Consider the following 15,798-nt stretch of genomic DNA (forward strand, 5'->3'; position numbering starts at 1 on the left):
ATTCATATGGCTAACCAACCAAAAGAAGATGATGAAGCTTTGTTTTTTCTGAACACAACTTCACCTTGATGGTCCAGTTTGAAGTTCTGCTGAACTTGGTGTGTGCTATATCCGAATCACTGAATGGAATGAATTATGTGATGGATAAATAAGATAAAGAATGCCCATGATTGAATTAAATTTAATTTTCGTGAATTAAAGCATGTACATTATCATACAACTACTGCAAATTCTGAATTTATTTCCTCTCTCAAGCTATTCATATTTCTCTATCTTTTTTCTTATCTAAATTAGATGAACCCTTCAATGTTATGTTGAAGTTTGTTTGCTGACCTCGCCTCCTCCTGAGCTAGAAATCATCCTCTTGAGGGATGTGTTAGGCACTCTATAGTTTTTCCTCTTTCACTTTATCATTTTCCAATGTATCAAAAAAATGTTACAATTTTGACTTTATATCGATCCTTCCTTGTTCACGTTATTGGCAGAACAGAACATGTCTGCTACCATGGATTGCATATAAAATCTTGTTGCTTCGTTTGAAGTTTTGTTTAACTTCTCTTACACTCTTACTCTTATTTTTTGTCGATTCTTACACTCTTACTCTTACTCTTACTCTTACTCTTACAAGAATTGTGTTCATCTTAATAAGAGTGATTGTTTGGGCTGGAAGAGCGTGGGCTCAAAATGGTGTGTGTCCAGGAGGAGTGTGTTTGGGTGTCGTAGTGGATGCGGTTTAGTAAAAAAGAAATAGGCTTAATTATAACTTTAGCCCCTAATGTTTACAAAAATCATAATTTTAGTCTCTCACCTAATTACCTCTTTATGGCCCAGTTTTAGGAAAATTTAGAGAACAAGGAATTCTTTCTGAGTTGATAAGTTTTTTTACTAGTTTTTTTTAGATAAGCAAGTTTATTCATGTGAGACTTGTAAGTGTAATTTTTTGTATACTCTCTCTTCCTTATTATAAGAATCAAGTTGGAAGTATATCTTAGTTCTTTATATAAGAACCAACTTGGAATTTTGTGGTGAATTCATTATTTTTTTGACAAAAATACCCTCATTTAATTGAGTTTTCTCTCTCTTTTCACTCACGGACATTCATGATGCGTAAAAATTAAGAAATGTATATTACCAGTAATTTTGAAAAGTTAATATATACATTAAAAGCTAGTAACTAAATTAACTAAATTTTTTAAAGTGAATGTTAGTTTGGTTCTTTATTTAAAAGCAACCAATGGAGTATTAAGATTTGTCCTAAGTCCTAATTTTGGTAGGGACAGGTTGGGGCACTTACTTCTACGGCTCTAACCCTATCACATGTAAAAACCACCATTGTTGTTTTGTGCGATCTCATCACACTATACCACACCACTGCTTATCACCACGCCATTGAAACCCAAACCTCACTCACCACTTTCCCCTATTTCCACCATATCGGTAATGCATCTCAACTCTATCTCTTTCTCTGATTTTCACAATCGAACTCAGCTTACACCGACTTGATCTTGTTTCAATTTACTTTCTCATTGAAATTCGGAATTGTTAATCATAGGGACTGTACTCTGTTAGTTTTTGTTATTTTGCAGGTTTAAGATTCAGTAAATTCATGTTCTAAACTGAGTTTGTGTGTGTCGAAAACTAGAATGACCCAATGCCTAAAGTTGGGTATAAATTTTTCATGCCCACTTATTGTTTGATGAAATGTCTTGAAAGGATATTCAAGTTACTTATATAGCTGAGAATGGTAGGGATAATGTTAGATTTGTTTAAGCGACTTAGTTTGCGATGTGATGCGGAATGTACTTGATAACATGTTTTCTTTCTCTGTGTTTTTCTGTTTTTTATATGTAGTTGCAGATGGCTCCTTTTGCTATAGCAACATTGCCCTCTTCATATATGTGCCACATCAGAAAGCCTCGAAACATTGTTTTTCCAATTCGATGCTCCACGGCTGCTCCTTCTCCTTCCTCTGTTTCCATTCGGGCTAAAGCTGCTCATTTTGATTTGAAGACATATTGGGCTTCCCTGATGGTGGAGATCAATCAGAAGCTGGATGAAGCTGTTCTAGTTAAGTTTCCTCCTAAGATATATGAAGCAATGAGGTATTCAGTCCTTGCCAAAGGTGCCAAGCGAGCCCCGCCTGTTATGTGCATATCTGCTTGTGAGCTCTTTGGAGGCAGCCGCTTTGCTGCCTTCCCCACTGCCTGTGCCCTTGAAATGGTAATCTTCTTTCTATACCCTGCTTGTGAGCTATTTCATTTTGATTCTATTGTAAAAATTTCTAGGTTTGATTTTTCATGTTAAGACTTAATATATTTGAGAGAGTTTGGTTTATCACTGTCACAAATTTAGTTCTTTATGTTATAGAGCTACGAGAGTTTTCTCTCAATCAAACAAATCTGTTCCTAATTGCCTGCCGTGAAGGGGGTGGGCTTTCTTTTTCTTTGGAATTCCATTTTCTTTCCAATTTTTATTATTAGAATGAAATTTGCTGCATGTTTAGTTGTTATAATGTTTATTGCTCATGTAAATAACTGTTTTGAATTTGATATTTAGCTTGCTGTATCTGCATAAAATGATACCTAAACTGACCTTTAAATATCTGTTAAGAATCTTTGGTTATAATAGTAGTTTCATTTGCATTGTGCTTGAACATAAAATTTTGTTTGAATCTGTGTTTGGAACTCCTTATGGGACACGAAAATGGGATTTATGAAGTAATGATGCTGACATGTACTTCGTTAAAGAAGATAATGATAATAAACTGAATGAGTTTGAGTATTTTAAATAGTTATAAATATGAATCACTGAACTTATATTTTAGTTGCAAGCAGGTTCATGCGGCTTCATTGATACATGATGATCTTCCTTGCATGGATGACTCCCCCTCACGCCGTGGCCAGCCCTCAAACCACGCCATCTATGGTGTTGATATGGCAATTCTTGCGGGTGATGCGCTCTTTCCCCTCGGATTTCAGCATATTGTTTCCCATACTCCCTCTGACCTTGTGCCTGAGCCCCACCTCCTTCGTGTGATTGCTGAGATGGCTCGATCTGTAGGCTCCACTGGAATGGCTGCAGGGCAGTTCCTGGACCTTGAAGGGGGGCCCAATGCAGTTGGATTTATACAAGAAAAAAAGTTTGGTGAGATGGGGGAGTGTTCTGCTGTGTGTGGAGGATTGTTAGCTGGTGCTGAAGATGATGACATAGAGAGACTGAGGAGGTACGGGAGAGCTGTTGGAGTATTGTATTCAGTTGTGGATGATATTTTGGAAGCGAGAGAGAATCCTGAGGGAGGTAATGACAGGAAAAACAAGGAGAAGAGTTATGTAAAGGTTTATGGTGTCAAGAAAGCAACAGAGATGGCTGAAGAGCTTAGAGATAAAGCTAAGGAAGAATTGGATGGATTTGAGAAGTATGGGGAGCTAGTCTTTCCTCTCTACAGTTTTGTGGATTATGCTTTTGATAGAAGTTTCAGTGTTGGTGAAGCTAGTGGGTGATGGGTTCCAGATTCTTAGTCATTCATGTTTCTTTTTTTGATTTGAATCCTTGGGAGTCGAATATTGTATTGCATAGAGAATAACTTATATAATTTAGAACAGGTAACTGCAGATCTAGAGGGATGAGGATGAAGCATGGTACCTGAAGAGAAAAATGTCTACATAGTAATAGCATGTATCATAAAATGCCATTTATGATTCCAAGTTAACATTCCAAGACCTTTTATCACTAATATTATGTTTTTTTTATTATATTTGATACTTATTAGGTAGGTATTTAAATGGTCAACATTTAGCATCAACTCCAATGTTGAGGCTAAAATACAATCGTTAGCGTCGGCCAAACCGATGCAAAACCGACGGAGTAAAGTGTTGATTTAGCATTTTGTTCGACTCAAAGATAGTATTGGCCAAACTAACACCGAATAGCAACGACTTGTTGAACATTAGCGTAGAGGCCGACTCTAAAAGCATTGGCTAATCTTGCGAGCTCTTGTCATCCATTAGCTGCGGTTAGAGGCTGACACAAAAGTTACCGACCAATTAGTGTTGGCTATGATCGATGTTAATGTGGATTCATTCTGGCCCATCTCTTCAGCCCAAATGTTAGCAACAACTGATGGTTTCTTCACCTGTGCGTCCTTTTAAGCACATTCAGAACTCTCACACTCTTTCTAAGCCGCCGTTGCTACTACTTTTTCATGGCATTGCTTGATGAGCGTATAATTTGTAGTTGTTTTCCTATGTATGAATTCGCACAATTGTTTCTCTGTCTTTATAAAACTCATAGTTTTAATGACAAATGTGCACTACGTAGGTTCCATGTGAAAAAAGAGGAAAAGATGAAGAAAATATGGAAAACGAACCTAAAAGTTTAACGTGTTGGAAAAAGGTAAGAGCACAAGTCGTTTTGAAGGTTGGCATGACTATGGTGACTGATTGAGAAGGAGCATGGTTGTGGTGAATTCTGGCCCGATCATGGATAAATGAATAAAAGAGTATGCCCATTGCATGGAAGAAGCACGGTCCAAGAGTTGTCACAAAGCACAGTTGTGGTCCTTAAGGTCCACGAGTGTGTTGACTTATGCAGCCTACTTATTCGAAATCTCTTAAAGGAAATTATTTAAAGGAAAACCTGACAAAAAAGAGAGGAGTTCGCACAGACAAAGAAAGAAGGTCTTGGACAGAGATGAATGATATTGCGGGGTTCTGTGGCTGAAGATCATTGGGGTTCTTAGGCAGAGACTACATATAATTGGTTTATCTTCTTACATATTTTCACGTTGCTAGCTATGGTTATGATTTTATTGCTTGTTCTTTATGTTTAAGATGAGTAGCTAGGCAACATCTCTTAAGGCTCCATGTAATAGATGTTGTGAACCTCAGTTTATGATTTTATATAGTTAATTTCTATTATTGATTGGTGTTTTCTTTTTGCGCTTATATATATCTGACTTGATCAACCGTAGTATAATAATACTAGTATTTAACATACAAAGTTAAGTTCAAAGAAAAAAACATACAAAGTTGAAACCCATCTTGCTGAACAATCTGAAAATGATTTCGTTTTGTTTTTCAACAAAATAAATTAAAAATTCAAATTCACTTTTTTTTTAACAAAGGAACAAAATCTTAATTAATCAATTACTAACTTTAAAGAGTTTAATTATTGTCCTCGAATGATAGTTCAAGTGGTAAGAGTTAAAGGACATGTAGGTTGGGTGAGGGAGGTTCAGGGATCAATCCTTGATGAGTGCAATTTATCTTTCCGATGTACCAAAAAAAAGAGTTTAATTATTATGATCGTTCAATTAAACTTCGTCAATTTATCATGTCAAAATTAAATTTGAATTTAAAAATATTTTAAAACGAAAATTAAGTGATATAATTAAATGTATTTATAATTTTTTGTACGTAAATTTAAACCTCCAATAACTTAGACATTGACATTAATTAAATAGTTATTGTACCAAAAAAAATTAATTAAATAGTTAATATTACATTGAAAACTCATATACCACACCTTCCTTGTGAATATGAGTTTGACAGATGGTATGAAAGAATCTCTCACAAAAAACTCAGATGGACTAATAACCAATCTTGCACGAAAAGAATTCCGTGGCGAAGTTGTCAGTATTTAACTATTTATATAAGTTAAATATATTCTTAATTTCTAAGACTCATTTCCTTTATTTATTTATATTAAAATTAATTATAGAACACCAAAAATCAGAATTAAACAAAAAAAATAGGAACAAAAAATTTCACTAATTATTTTAAATCCAGTCCAAAATATATTAATAAAGTCAATTCTACATTCTATTAATACTTTTTTTTATATTCACATTCTATTAATACTTTCAACATATAATAAATACACAAATTAAATGATGACTAACGTAGCTTCTATATATACAACCTTTCTTATAAGAGTTACAAAAACTCTCTTTTCTCTTCTCTCTCTCAAAAGTCTCTGTTTGAGAGCTTTCAGCCATGGCTTCGTGTACAAATTACCAACGCATGCTGTTATCCCCTGTTATGATCTTCACCGCTATGGCGTTGTGCTTATTGGTTAACCCTTCCATTAATGCTGAGCTTCCAAGGTTCAAAGCGCACCCTGTAAAAGCAGAGCACCCTCTTAACTTTTTGGTCGTTGGAGATTGGGGAAGAAAAGGATTCTACAATCAATCTTTGGTCGCAAATCAGGTTAGTTCATTTTTTCCTAAATCCCTTCTCTAATATATATATTTTTTCAATGTAGAATCATCAATCTTGTACTCGTATAGATCATGAAAGATTAATCACAATCCTATAGGAAATGTTTTACTATATATTGTTTGTTAATGCATAATCTGTGTTTGCAAGAAACTGCACATTAAATGGTTGGTACTTTGAAGCTAGTAATTTGTACGTGTTTTTAGGAAAACCAGCATCTACCATTCATCAGACGTAGAAAAATACGCTTTCAGTAAATTTCTTGGTTAAATTTAAGAAATAGAAGAAATTTAACATTAAAAAATTTAAAAGATTTTAATTTTAACCGCACCAAAGGCTTGGTTAAAGTTGCAATTACTGACCGATATAAATGATGCGAGATAGTAATGAGTTAAATATCTGTGCTCAGAAAACATATTGTGCTAAATATATTATAAATTGTGCTCTACATATTATACAGAGCATCTGCACTTGGTTTTTCAAGTTTCAAGTACAGTTCAATATATTGTCCTAAAAAAAATTACATTTCTACATATATATATGCAATGACCTGCAATTTTGGTAATTATGTAAATATTTATTTATGACTTAACTCAACCAATTAGAATGGAGTATGACAACTAGATACTCCATTTTTTATTTTTTTTATGCACTTTGTTTCAACCTTACAATTTTTTTATTAACAAAAAGACGAACTGTATGCAATACTTTTTTGTAATAACCTAGGACGAAATTTCCCCACTTCTAGTTTATGTGCATTGGAAGAATTGCAGAAGGACAGTAGGTTTTAAAATGGGGTAAATTTCCAAATAGATCCTAAGTTGTTCTATTAATTGGGCAATTTGTTTGTGTCCACAACATGCCTCTTTGCTGATGTAACAAGAGGTTCTTTATGCACTTCTGTACACTACCTTCGCTAGCATATTCCAAGTATATGCCTCGCACATACATTTATATAGCATTTTTCCGGGTATAGCACAATATTATTATACATGAGTGATTTTTAGTTAATATAGCACAATATTATTAATTAAATAGAGAATGAGAACGGGTATGGATAGCCTAAAAGGTACTTGATAAATTAAAATTTCTCAAGTTCTGGGTTCAAATTCTGCTGGTATCTAGATAAAAAAAATAGAGAATGAGATATTTAGAGACGGAATACAGTTTTCTATCTCTGTCCAATTACTTATCATGTCAAAAAAGAGTGAATGAAATCATAATTCAGGTTTATATCACCTTTTCTTTTCTTTTTTCTCATAATTAATTCTGGATTATATAGGCAACTTACAAAAAATTATTTTAATATCCATTAAAGCTTTTATTTCACATTGACATGTATTATTTGAGACCACTATTTTCTAAACCAGCATGCACGGCTAGGGGTGTACAAGGGACGGGTTGGAACGGGTTTTAGTTAACCCTAACCCGGCCCTAAATATTGATCGGGTCAATTCATAGACCCTAACCCGTCCCTATACCCGAAGCAACCCGACATTATGCGGGTCCAATTTAGGACGGGATCGGGTTGGCCCGAGGGACAATAAGTTTAAGACTATTTGATACTAATTGTAAAATTTAAAGATAATCTAAAAGAGTTATAAGTTGGAACTATTTTTTAGAAGAAATAACTTGAAAGAATCCAATTCTTTCATAATCTATTGCACGTGAGAGGTTTACATTTTGTTTGATCATTTCTTCACTTGTCTCACATATGCATAATACACACACATGATTTTCTCTTGTTAGAGCATGAAAGTGTCAATAGTTTGACCAACGTTTATTTAATTCATAAGGTAAATGTTAAACATTTTAATTTCATCTACATGGTAAGATAAATTTGAGCACCATGTATCACATTTGAATCATTATAACAAATTAAATTTTATAAAATATATATGTGGGACGGGTCGGGTGACCCGAGTGTCAACCCGAACCCGACCCGACACGAAGTCGGGTAACTCAAAGATAAACCCGAACCCGGTCTCTTTTAATGATCGGGCCGGGTTCAACCCGGCCCTAAAGGCTTGGGCCGGGACGGATTGGCGGGTATGGCCGGATCTTGTACACCCCTATGCACGGCATAGCCATAGAGAGCCAAGCACCTTATTACTTATTCCATCCTACTTTCATTTTTTGGAGCATCTATATATTCCCACGCATATTCCAAAATCCAAATGAACATAATAAAGCTAGTTATAGTGAAATACACATGTCAATCACTTGGAATGATATAAGGGTGTAGATATAAGCATATCCCACATAGGTCTTTTTCAATGTGATACAACACAAAATTGTTTCCATCTAGCCACTTAATCTCACTTGTGTAATTAATTATGTAATTAACTGTTCAAAAAACATCATTGTATATTGTATTATTGTCAATTTAAAATCATAGTAATTTAATAAAATATTGTCATATTATTTAAAAGCTAAATTATGATCAGTTTTAGTGATAATTGTATAATGTGAGAAATATTTTCAATAATAAAACAAAATACAATTAAATGATGATGAAAAAAAAACTAATTACACTAGTTATTGCTAAAGTATTTTTTTTTTAAATATTTTTTTTCTTTATCAATCTCACTATTAGTACTATCAAGTGTAACGAATATGAAGTTATTCTAGCTCAAATAGAAATGTCGGATTTAAGTGAGTAACTTTTTTTTGTTGTTTATTTTTTAGATGGGAATTGTGGGGGAGAAGCTAAATATAGATTTTGTGATCTCAACCGGTGATAATTTTTACGAAGATGGCCTAAAAGGAGTTGATGATCCAGCATTCTATGAGTCATTTGTCAACATCTACACTGCCCCAAGTCTGCAAAAGAGATGGTATAGTGGTAAGTTAATAAAATTTCATTATGCTTAAAAGACGATTAATTAATTATATGAAATTTTTATAAATTAATTTGCTAGTTAAAACATTAATCATTTCCCCTTTTACTTTGGCAGTTTTGGGTAACCATGACTACAGAGGTGATGCTGAGGCACAATTAAGCCCCACTCTAAGACAAAAAGATAACAGATGGGTTTGCCTGAGATCTTTTATCCTTGATGGAGGTATAATTCCTGTTAAATTTTTTATGCATTTTTTGTTGTATTTAATCTATAATGTCTCTAAATAAAATGTTGATTATGAGATGTTTTGAATACAAAATTAGTTAATTGAAATATGTATTTACATTTCATATAAATCTTTGGGTGTGTTTCTTTGATTAATTGTACAGAAAATGTGGAATTTTTCTTTGTGGACACAAATCCATTTGTAGAAGAGTACTTCGCAGACCCTGGAGAGCATACCTACGATTGGGAAGGAGTACTTCCTCGCAAAGATTACATTTCAAGACTCTTGAAGGTTGGTGACAAAGAAGAAATATTGTGTACAAATTTTCACAAAATATTCAAGAACAACATATTCAACTTTTTATAATGAATTGCAACTTTGAAATCACCACATTGCTTCTTAAATCTTTCTGTAGGATGTTGATTCAGCTTTGGCACAATCCAAGGCAAAATGGAAGATAGTGGTTGGTCATCATGCTATCCGAAGTGCTGGGCATCATGGTAATACACAGGAGCTTAATGAGCTACTTCTTCCCATCTTAAAGGTAAATGAATCTAACTCTCATGAATAAGAGCATTCGGTCCCTTGTCATTCTACATTGATTATTGATACGTTATATCACTCAAGTTTAAGACATTTCTCATGGTTTTGAATGACTATTGAAAAATTGATTCAAAACATACATGGCATGTTGGTAATGACAACTATGTTGCCGCAATATTGGCATTCCAAACATGTATATCTAATAGCATGTTTGGATCAGTTTCGTTTTTTTCAGAATCAATTTTGACACCCAGAAGCTACTTATGGAAGCTCCTCTCAAGATTGATTTTGACTACAGAATCAATCTTGCAAACTAATATCAAATGCCTCCTTAGTACTTATTATGTACACAAGGTGTAATTAAGTATTGAACTAATTAATTAGCTTAGACCATATTAAAATTCCAAGCTCCTTATTAAGTTATTATTGTTGAAGTCATTGCATGAAAGTTTGACTATTTCTAACTAGTTTCTTCAATAATGGTCCAGTCAAACAATGTTGATCTATACATTAATGGACATGACCATTGCTTGGAGCACATAATTGACAAAAAGAGGTAAGCATATATCTTACTTGTAAATGGGTAGCATCATTGCATGAACATTATCACTGTTCTGAAACTCATGCTTCCTTGGTTTGCATGTACAATGAAGTGGAATTCACTTCTTAACAAGTGGAGGTGGATCAAAGGCATGGAGGGGCGATGTCAAGCCATGGGACCCTGAAGAAATGAAGCTGTATCATGATGGACAGGGATTCATGTCCGTGCAGATCACAGAAACCAGTGCAAATTTCGTTTTCTACGACGTGTATGGCAATGCTTTGCATAGGTGGAGCATATCCAAAGAACTTTCACAGCAGCCTGAAGATAATGAGCTAAAAGCAAGCATATAACCGGCGTTTGAAATGTACTATAGAGTTCAAATAGATATCACTCCAGCTGAAAATTTGGAGTTAGAAATGTACTATTTGTAAAGGCTTAAAGGTCCAAAGGCCCCTGAGATTACAAAGGGAATCAAATCCAGGACCTGGAAAATTTTCGCATCAAATTGAGTCCCTAAGAAAATTTTTTTAATTCAATTAAGGACAAAGTGTGTCTGATGCTGAAGTGGCTTCAATTTTAGCCTACTCAGCTTTTCCACGTGGCATTTTAATTTTTTTTAATTGAAAAATTTCCTAAAACTTAATTTTTTAAATCCAACTCATATATTAAAGCATAAATAAAAAATAAAAAACTTAATAAAATCTCTAATGTAAATAAAAACCTAAATCTAAAAATAAAACAAAACACTCTCTGCAACCTTCCTCCCCTCTTCAACCCCCACCATTGAAAACCCATAACCACACCAAAAATTCAGATTCCAGAAACAAGACCCCAACCCACCTCAACACCTCCAAACCCACGCACCACCACTATCTACCCACCCCAAATTTCATCTTCTTTAGCCAGCAATCAGCAAAACTGAAACCCACCCCAACCACCACACCCAACCCTTTTTTGCTGCCATTGCCAAACCCAAGCTCTCCTTGTTGCACCTTTGCCATCTCCTTGCATCAATTTGTCCGGATATGCTTCGATCTGGACTGGATCTAGGTTGGTGAGGTGAGACTGAATTCGGATTTGCATGTGGATTGAGGGTGGTGGGGTTCTGGTTGTCTGGGTTTGTTGGGTGGGTGAGGGTGGGGAAGAAGAAGAAGAATGATTTTTTTTGGAGTTGAGGAAGAAGATAACAGTTGTTGGGGTTGAGGATGAAGATTTGAGTTTGTTGGGTGGGTGGGTGGGGGTGGGGAAGAAGAAGAAGAAGAATGAGTTTTTTTGGAGTTGAGGAAGAAGATAACAGTTGTTGGGGTTGAGGATGAAGATTTGAGTTTGTTGGGTGGGTGGGGGTGGGGAAGAAGAAGAAGAAGAAGAAGAAGAAGAAGAAGAAGAAGAAGAAGAAGAAGAAGAAGAATGGGTTTTTTGGGAGTTGAGGAAGAAGATAACAGTTGTTGGGGTGAGGATGAAGATTTGTGAATTGTTAGTGAAACCCTAGATCTGTGTTGTTTGATGTTGAAGGGATTGTTAATTTCTTGTTGGGTTTGATGTTTTTTGTTATTATTAGATTAGGTTATTATTTAGGTAATTATTTAGTTAAGGGATTTTATTTAAATTAGGGATTTATTAAGTTTTTAATTTTTTTCTACTTAAATAAATGAGTTGGAATTAAAAAAAATAATTTTTAAATTAAAAAATAATTATAAAAGCCACGTGGTAAAAGTGACTAGGACAAAATTGAGCTGTGGCAACATTTGGCCTTAATTGAATTAAAAAAAATTTCTTAGGGACTCAATTTGATGCGAACATTTTTCAGGTCCTAGATTTGATTCCCTTTGTAATCTCAGGGGCCTTTGGACCCTTTAAGCCATTTGTAAATAAAAGCAAACTTGCGTTTGAAAAAAGACTTTAGTCTGTGTTAGGATACCAGTTTAGTCACCTAATTATCCATAAGAGTTTCATTCACTTTTTATCTCGAAGTGCCAACGTCTGTTTGCACTGGTGCCAACAAATATCCGAACATAATTAATGAGCTTATGGTAGCTGTAATATTGCACCCAAACTCATGTTACATATATTTTAGAAACATGAGCATACAGTATTTGCCATCTAGTATGCATAACACACTTGAGATATCCTTGAGCTGCATCCTCGCCTCTCCCCAAGAAGCTTTGTCTTAAAAGTCCCCCAAACTTGAATCGTGCTATCAAACTTCTACTCTTTTCCAATTCTTAAACCCAAGTGCAATTTCCAGTGGTTACTTTTCCTTGGAATTGTTGATCACGGATATTGCTCAATGCTCATCCAATTGTACATTGTATATACATTCATGCATTCTCCAGTAAGGCAACTGTAAATTAATCTGTTTGCTTAATTTCGATGTGTAATCTTCCCAAGCAGCAACTGCATTCACAATGCCTGTCCAATCAAAGCAAATGCATGCATTTTCTTGGGAGGGCATACTGCAAAAATCTCTTGATGCAAAATCTAAATCATTCAAAAGGATAGAATTTAGACTACTGATTTTTTCTCTTTGCACCTCTGATAGTTCTACTATCTTGGAGTCTATATTTGACACATTGGTTTGTAAGCTAGATCCTTTCCAACAATAGAAATGGACAACCTGTGAAGCAAAAGAACATGAATCAGAGTAGCAGCAGAAATCTTTGCAAAACCCATCAAGATTGTAAATTGCAAGTAATCAGTTATGCATAAACAATAGTACTAACTGCAGTTATTACACCGAAAAATGCAATTCACAGAGAAAATGTAATATCTGTTTTTAAGTCTCCTAAAGGAAACTTGGAGGGCCCTGCCGAACTTTTTAAGACCCCTTCAATATTCTCAGGTTCAAAAAGAGTTACTACTACAAGAATTGATCTTTCAATATTAACAGAAAACAATATGTTAGACCCAGTATTACTGATTGAATAGTATGTGCATTTGCTATACAATTGATCTTTCAATATTAACTGAAAATATAACTAAGGATTATTTAAAATACCTGAAGTGCATGCAAAATATTGACAAATTCCATGTCTAGCACCTCATTTCCCCTCGCTAAACGCACTGGCTTTACCATTAGTTCAGATATATCAGATTCACAGCTACTGTCTTGGGAAATATATATGTGATATCCAAGAATATGCAGTCTAGCCCAACATATATTAAAACCGAATCGGCTATTCGAAGCTTGGTCCTGAGAAAACCAGTACATATTACTGGATGCAGGCAAAGGTAGGTACGAATCGGCTATGTTCTCATGTAATAGGTGTTGTGAAAGTAGAGAAACAAGCTTCTTATCCTCATCATGGGAACCATCACGACTGAACCATAAAGCAAGTGTGAGTCTTTCCCCATCAGTTATCTGTCAAAGATAACTTCATTAGAAAGGTTAAAGATGGCCATATATTTATTGATGATTGAACTACCATGTGGTCCATGAAAGAATGATTTAAATCCATTTAGTCCTCCTAAAACAATATCTACAACTGTTGCCCACATCAATCATAAATTTATTTAATCAATAGAATATATGGGAGTTTTTCTCTACTTGTATTATATTGATAACCTCTGCCTATATGCATTACATAGGCAGTCTCAAATCCAGAAAAAGGAGGAGGGTTGTGTTAGACAGCCAACAGCCCACATACAACTTTGTTATGGTTTGTCCTTGTTTTCTGCACTCACAGTGAAGAACATTATTATATCATTAAAATATTGCTGTATCCATTATTTTTTGCAGGAATAGTCACCTGCACTCGTATTCATCTCCATAATTATTTGATGGTTAATGATTGTAATTGCTGATTTTGTATAATTCATTACATTATGGAAATGAATTGTTGGTTTACTTTTAATAGCAGATGACTAATGAGACAAGAAAAAGTTGAATCATGCTTTGAAGTTCCAAAAAATATGCTTTTTTTCTTGGGCTCAGGAGTTCGGGAGGTGGCAATGAAGATTTGAGTGATTGAGTCCAAATTTACAATTTAAGAAAAACTAAAGCTGCTTATGAATGTGACCAAGTAAATAGGCGTGAAAGAAAGGAGTGCACTCGACTGGAATATACCTCATCAACAGAATGAATATTTCGGGGATCAGCTGTGTACATCACAACGTCCTGAAAAAAAAAATTAGAAAACCAATCACATTCAAGCTTAAAGGAGATAAAAACAGTGAAACGCTTCTCATTTCTACTTTCATTCATAAACAAACATATTATAATTCACAATTGGGAAAACTCACTCCGGCCTTAGGCATAATTGATGTTGGCTCACCATCCTGGAAGTGAAAGAGTCCACCATTGAAATCCTCCCCATAAGTATTTAAATAGCACACAACCTTTCATGGTTTTACCAAAAGGAAGACAAAAGCTATCTATCAGCAAGAGTGCAAATTACAACAGAAAATCAATATCTAAAAAAGGGTTGCAAGAATAACACTCACTGAAAAGTGGCGTTGCTTGAGGTAAGGCCTGTTATCATCACTATGCCATCCAATGCTAGCTCCTCTACTCCAGCTGATTCATAATCATACAACATAGTATCAAACAGAACATGGTAAAACATAAAATACTAGTCACATAAGCCAGCCAAACATTGGATCATTGGAGCGAGACAACCGACCTTATTAAACCCGTAAATTCAACAAACAGCTCATACTCACATTTGAAAAACTCCTCTAGCTTATCTTTCAACCTTTCTGTCAAAAACATGGGAAAACACCAATTTCATTGATTTCAAAGTGATTGCTAAATGCTGAAAAGAACATTAAAGATGGAATCTTTATGTAATAAGGGAAAATGGGTTGTGAAAGGAAGTGAAATTCTAAGATGGGTACCTCGGATTGGAATAAAAGGAACGATGAGGTGGGAGGAGTTGGTGGCGATGAGGTGGGAGAGAGTGGTGGAGAAGACATTGGGTCTGTAACCAACGGTGCTGCTACTCTTGTGGATGAATTCCAACTCCTTGCATTCGTGAAGGGAGAGCAGGTTGGGGATGAAGAGACGTGGGTGTTGGAGTTGGGGTTCTAGCTCAACCTTTGACATTAGATTCTCATGGTTTGTCTTGTGTTTTGCAAACAAGAAAAAGCATAGCATAGTATCCTAGTATTAATACAATCAATAGGTATAAATAACACTTGATTAAAATGTGAGATATGAGAGATATCAGGTATGAATAAAAATAGATAGAAAAGAAAGAAAGATGGAATGAGAGATATCAGGTATGAATAAACAAAAAGTAGGTGCCCACTAGGGTGGACACTTATTTTTCCGGTGCACCATGATTGTACACCGTTAGATCTGAAATTTTTGGAATATTCTTTAATTTAATGGTTGGGATTGAATTATGACAAAAAGGATAAAATTGTAAATTAGACAACCCCTCCTCTCCTTTTTTTTCATTTGGTTCACTATTTTCTTTTCCCTGCTTC

General features: G+C 34.8%; 3 protein-coding genes across 4 annotated transcripts; 2 read left to right on the top strand and 1 right to left on the bottom strand.

Moving 5' to 3' along the window:
• Positions 1-1,259: 1,259 nt before the first annotated feature.
• LOC130714265 (heterodimeric geranylgeranyl pyrophosphate synthase small subunit, chloroplastic) lies at positions 1,260-3,752 on the top strand. 2 transcript variants are annotated; one of them, XM_057564165.1, is made up of 3 exons: positions 1,260-1,437; positions 1,852-2,220; positions 2,835-3,752. In XM_057564165.1, exons 2-3 carry the CDS (start codon positions 1,858-1,860, stop codon positions 3,498-3,500), a joined length of 1,029 nt encoding a protein of 342 aa, XP_057420148.1. In that variant the 5' UTR covers positions 1,260-1,437; positions 1,852-1,857; the 3' UTR covers positions 3,501-3,752. The 2 variants fall into 2 exon arrangements, with proteins under 2 accessions (XP_057420148.1, XP_057420147.1); XM_057564164.1 differs by having other exon boundaries at positions 1,858-2,220.
• A 2,175-nt stretch (positions 3,753-5,927) lies between these two features.
• Positions 5,928-10,876, top strand: LOC130711540 (purple acid phosphatase 7-like). The gene is made up of 7 exons (XM_057561214.1): positions 5,928-6,206; positions 8,904-9,060; positions 9,173-9,280; positions 9,448-9,575; positions 9,700-9,828; positions 10,316-10,383; positions 10,481-10,876. The coding sequence occupies exons 1-7, from the start codon at positions 5,994-5,996 to the stop codon at positions 10,719-10,721; spliced, it is 1,044 nt and encodes a 347-aa protein (XP_057417197.1). The 5' UTR covers positions 5,928-5,993; the 3' UTR covers positions 10,722-10,876.
• Positions 10,877-12,292: 1,416 nt separating this feature from the next.
• Positions 12,293-15,797, bottom strand: LOC130711539 (uncharacterized). Its single transcript, XM_057561213.1, has 7 exons — positions 15,205-15,797; positions 14,991-15,066; positions 14,812-14,884; positions 14,611-14,706; positions 14,435-14,485; positions 13,367-13,729; positions 12,293-12,985 (listed from the first exon to the last, which is right to left on the bottom strand). The coding sequence occupies exons 1-7, from the start codon at positions 15,461-15,463 to the stop codon at positions 12,656-12,658; spliced, it is 1,248 nt and encodes a 415-aa protein (XP_057417196.1). The 5' UTR covers positions 15,464-15,797; the 3' UTR covers positions 12,293-12,655.
• Between the last annotated feature and the right edge of the window lies 1 nt (position 15,798).

Source organism: Lotus japonicus, chromosome 4 (genome assembly GCF_012489685.1).
Source record: "Lotus japonicus ecotype B-129 chromosome 4, LjGifu_v1.2".
NCBI classification, from domain to species: Eukaryota; Viridiplantae; Streptophyta; class Magnoliopsida; order Fabales; family Fabaceae; genus Lotus; species Lotus japonicus.

Bases quoted from the DNA above. Each gene is read 5' to 3' on its own strand.
- LOC130711539 (XM_057561213.1), bottom strand. From the start codon at position 15,463: ATGCTATGCTTTTTCTTGTTTGCAAAACACAAGACAAACCATGAGAAT. The intron at 15,067-15,204 runs GTACCCATCTTA...TGTTTTTGACAG, and splicing joins TCCTTTTATTCCAATCCGAG to AAAGGTTGAAAGATAAGCTA. The intron at 13,730-14,434 runs GTATATTCCAGT...TATCTTTGACAG, and splicing joins ATATTCATTCTGTTGATGAG to ATAACTGATGGGGAAAGACT.
- LOC130714265 (XM_057564165.1), top strand. From the start codon at position 1,858: ATGGCTCCTTTTGCTATAGCAACATTGCCCTCTTCATATATGTGCCAC. The intron at 2,221-2,834 runs GTAATCTTCTTT...AGTTGCAAGCAG, and splicing joins CTGCCTGTGCCCTTGAAATG to GTTCATGCGGCTTCATTGAT.
- LOC130711540 (XM_057561214.1), top strand. From the start codon at position 5,994: ATGGCTTCGTGTACAAATTACCAACGCATGCTGTTATCCCCTGTTATG. The intron at 9,576-9,699 runs GTTGGTGACAAA...ATCTTTCTGTAG, and splicing joins ACATTTCAAGACTCTTGAAG to GATGTTGATTCAGCTTTGGC. The intron at 10,384-10,480 runs GTAAGCATATAT...TGTACAATGAAG, and splicing joins CACATAATTGACAAAAAGAG to TGGAATTCACTTCTTAACAA.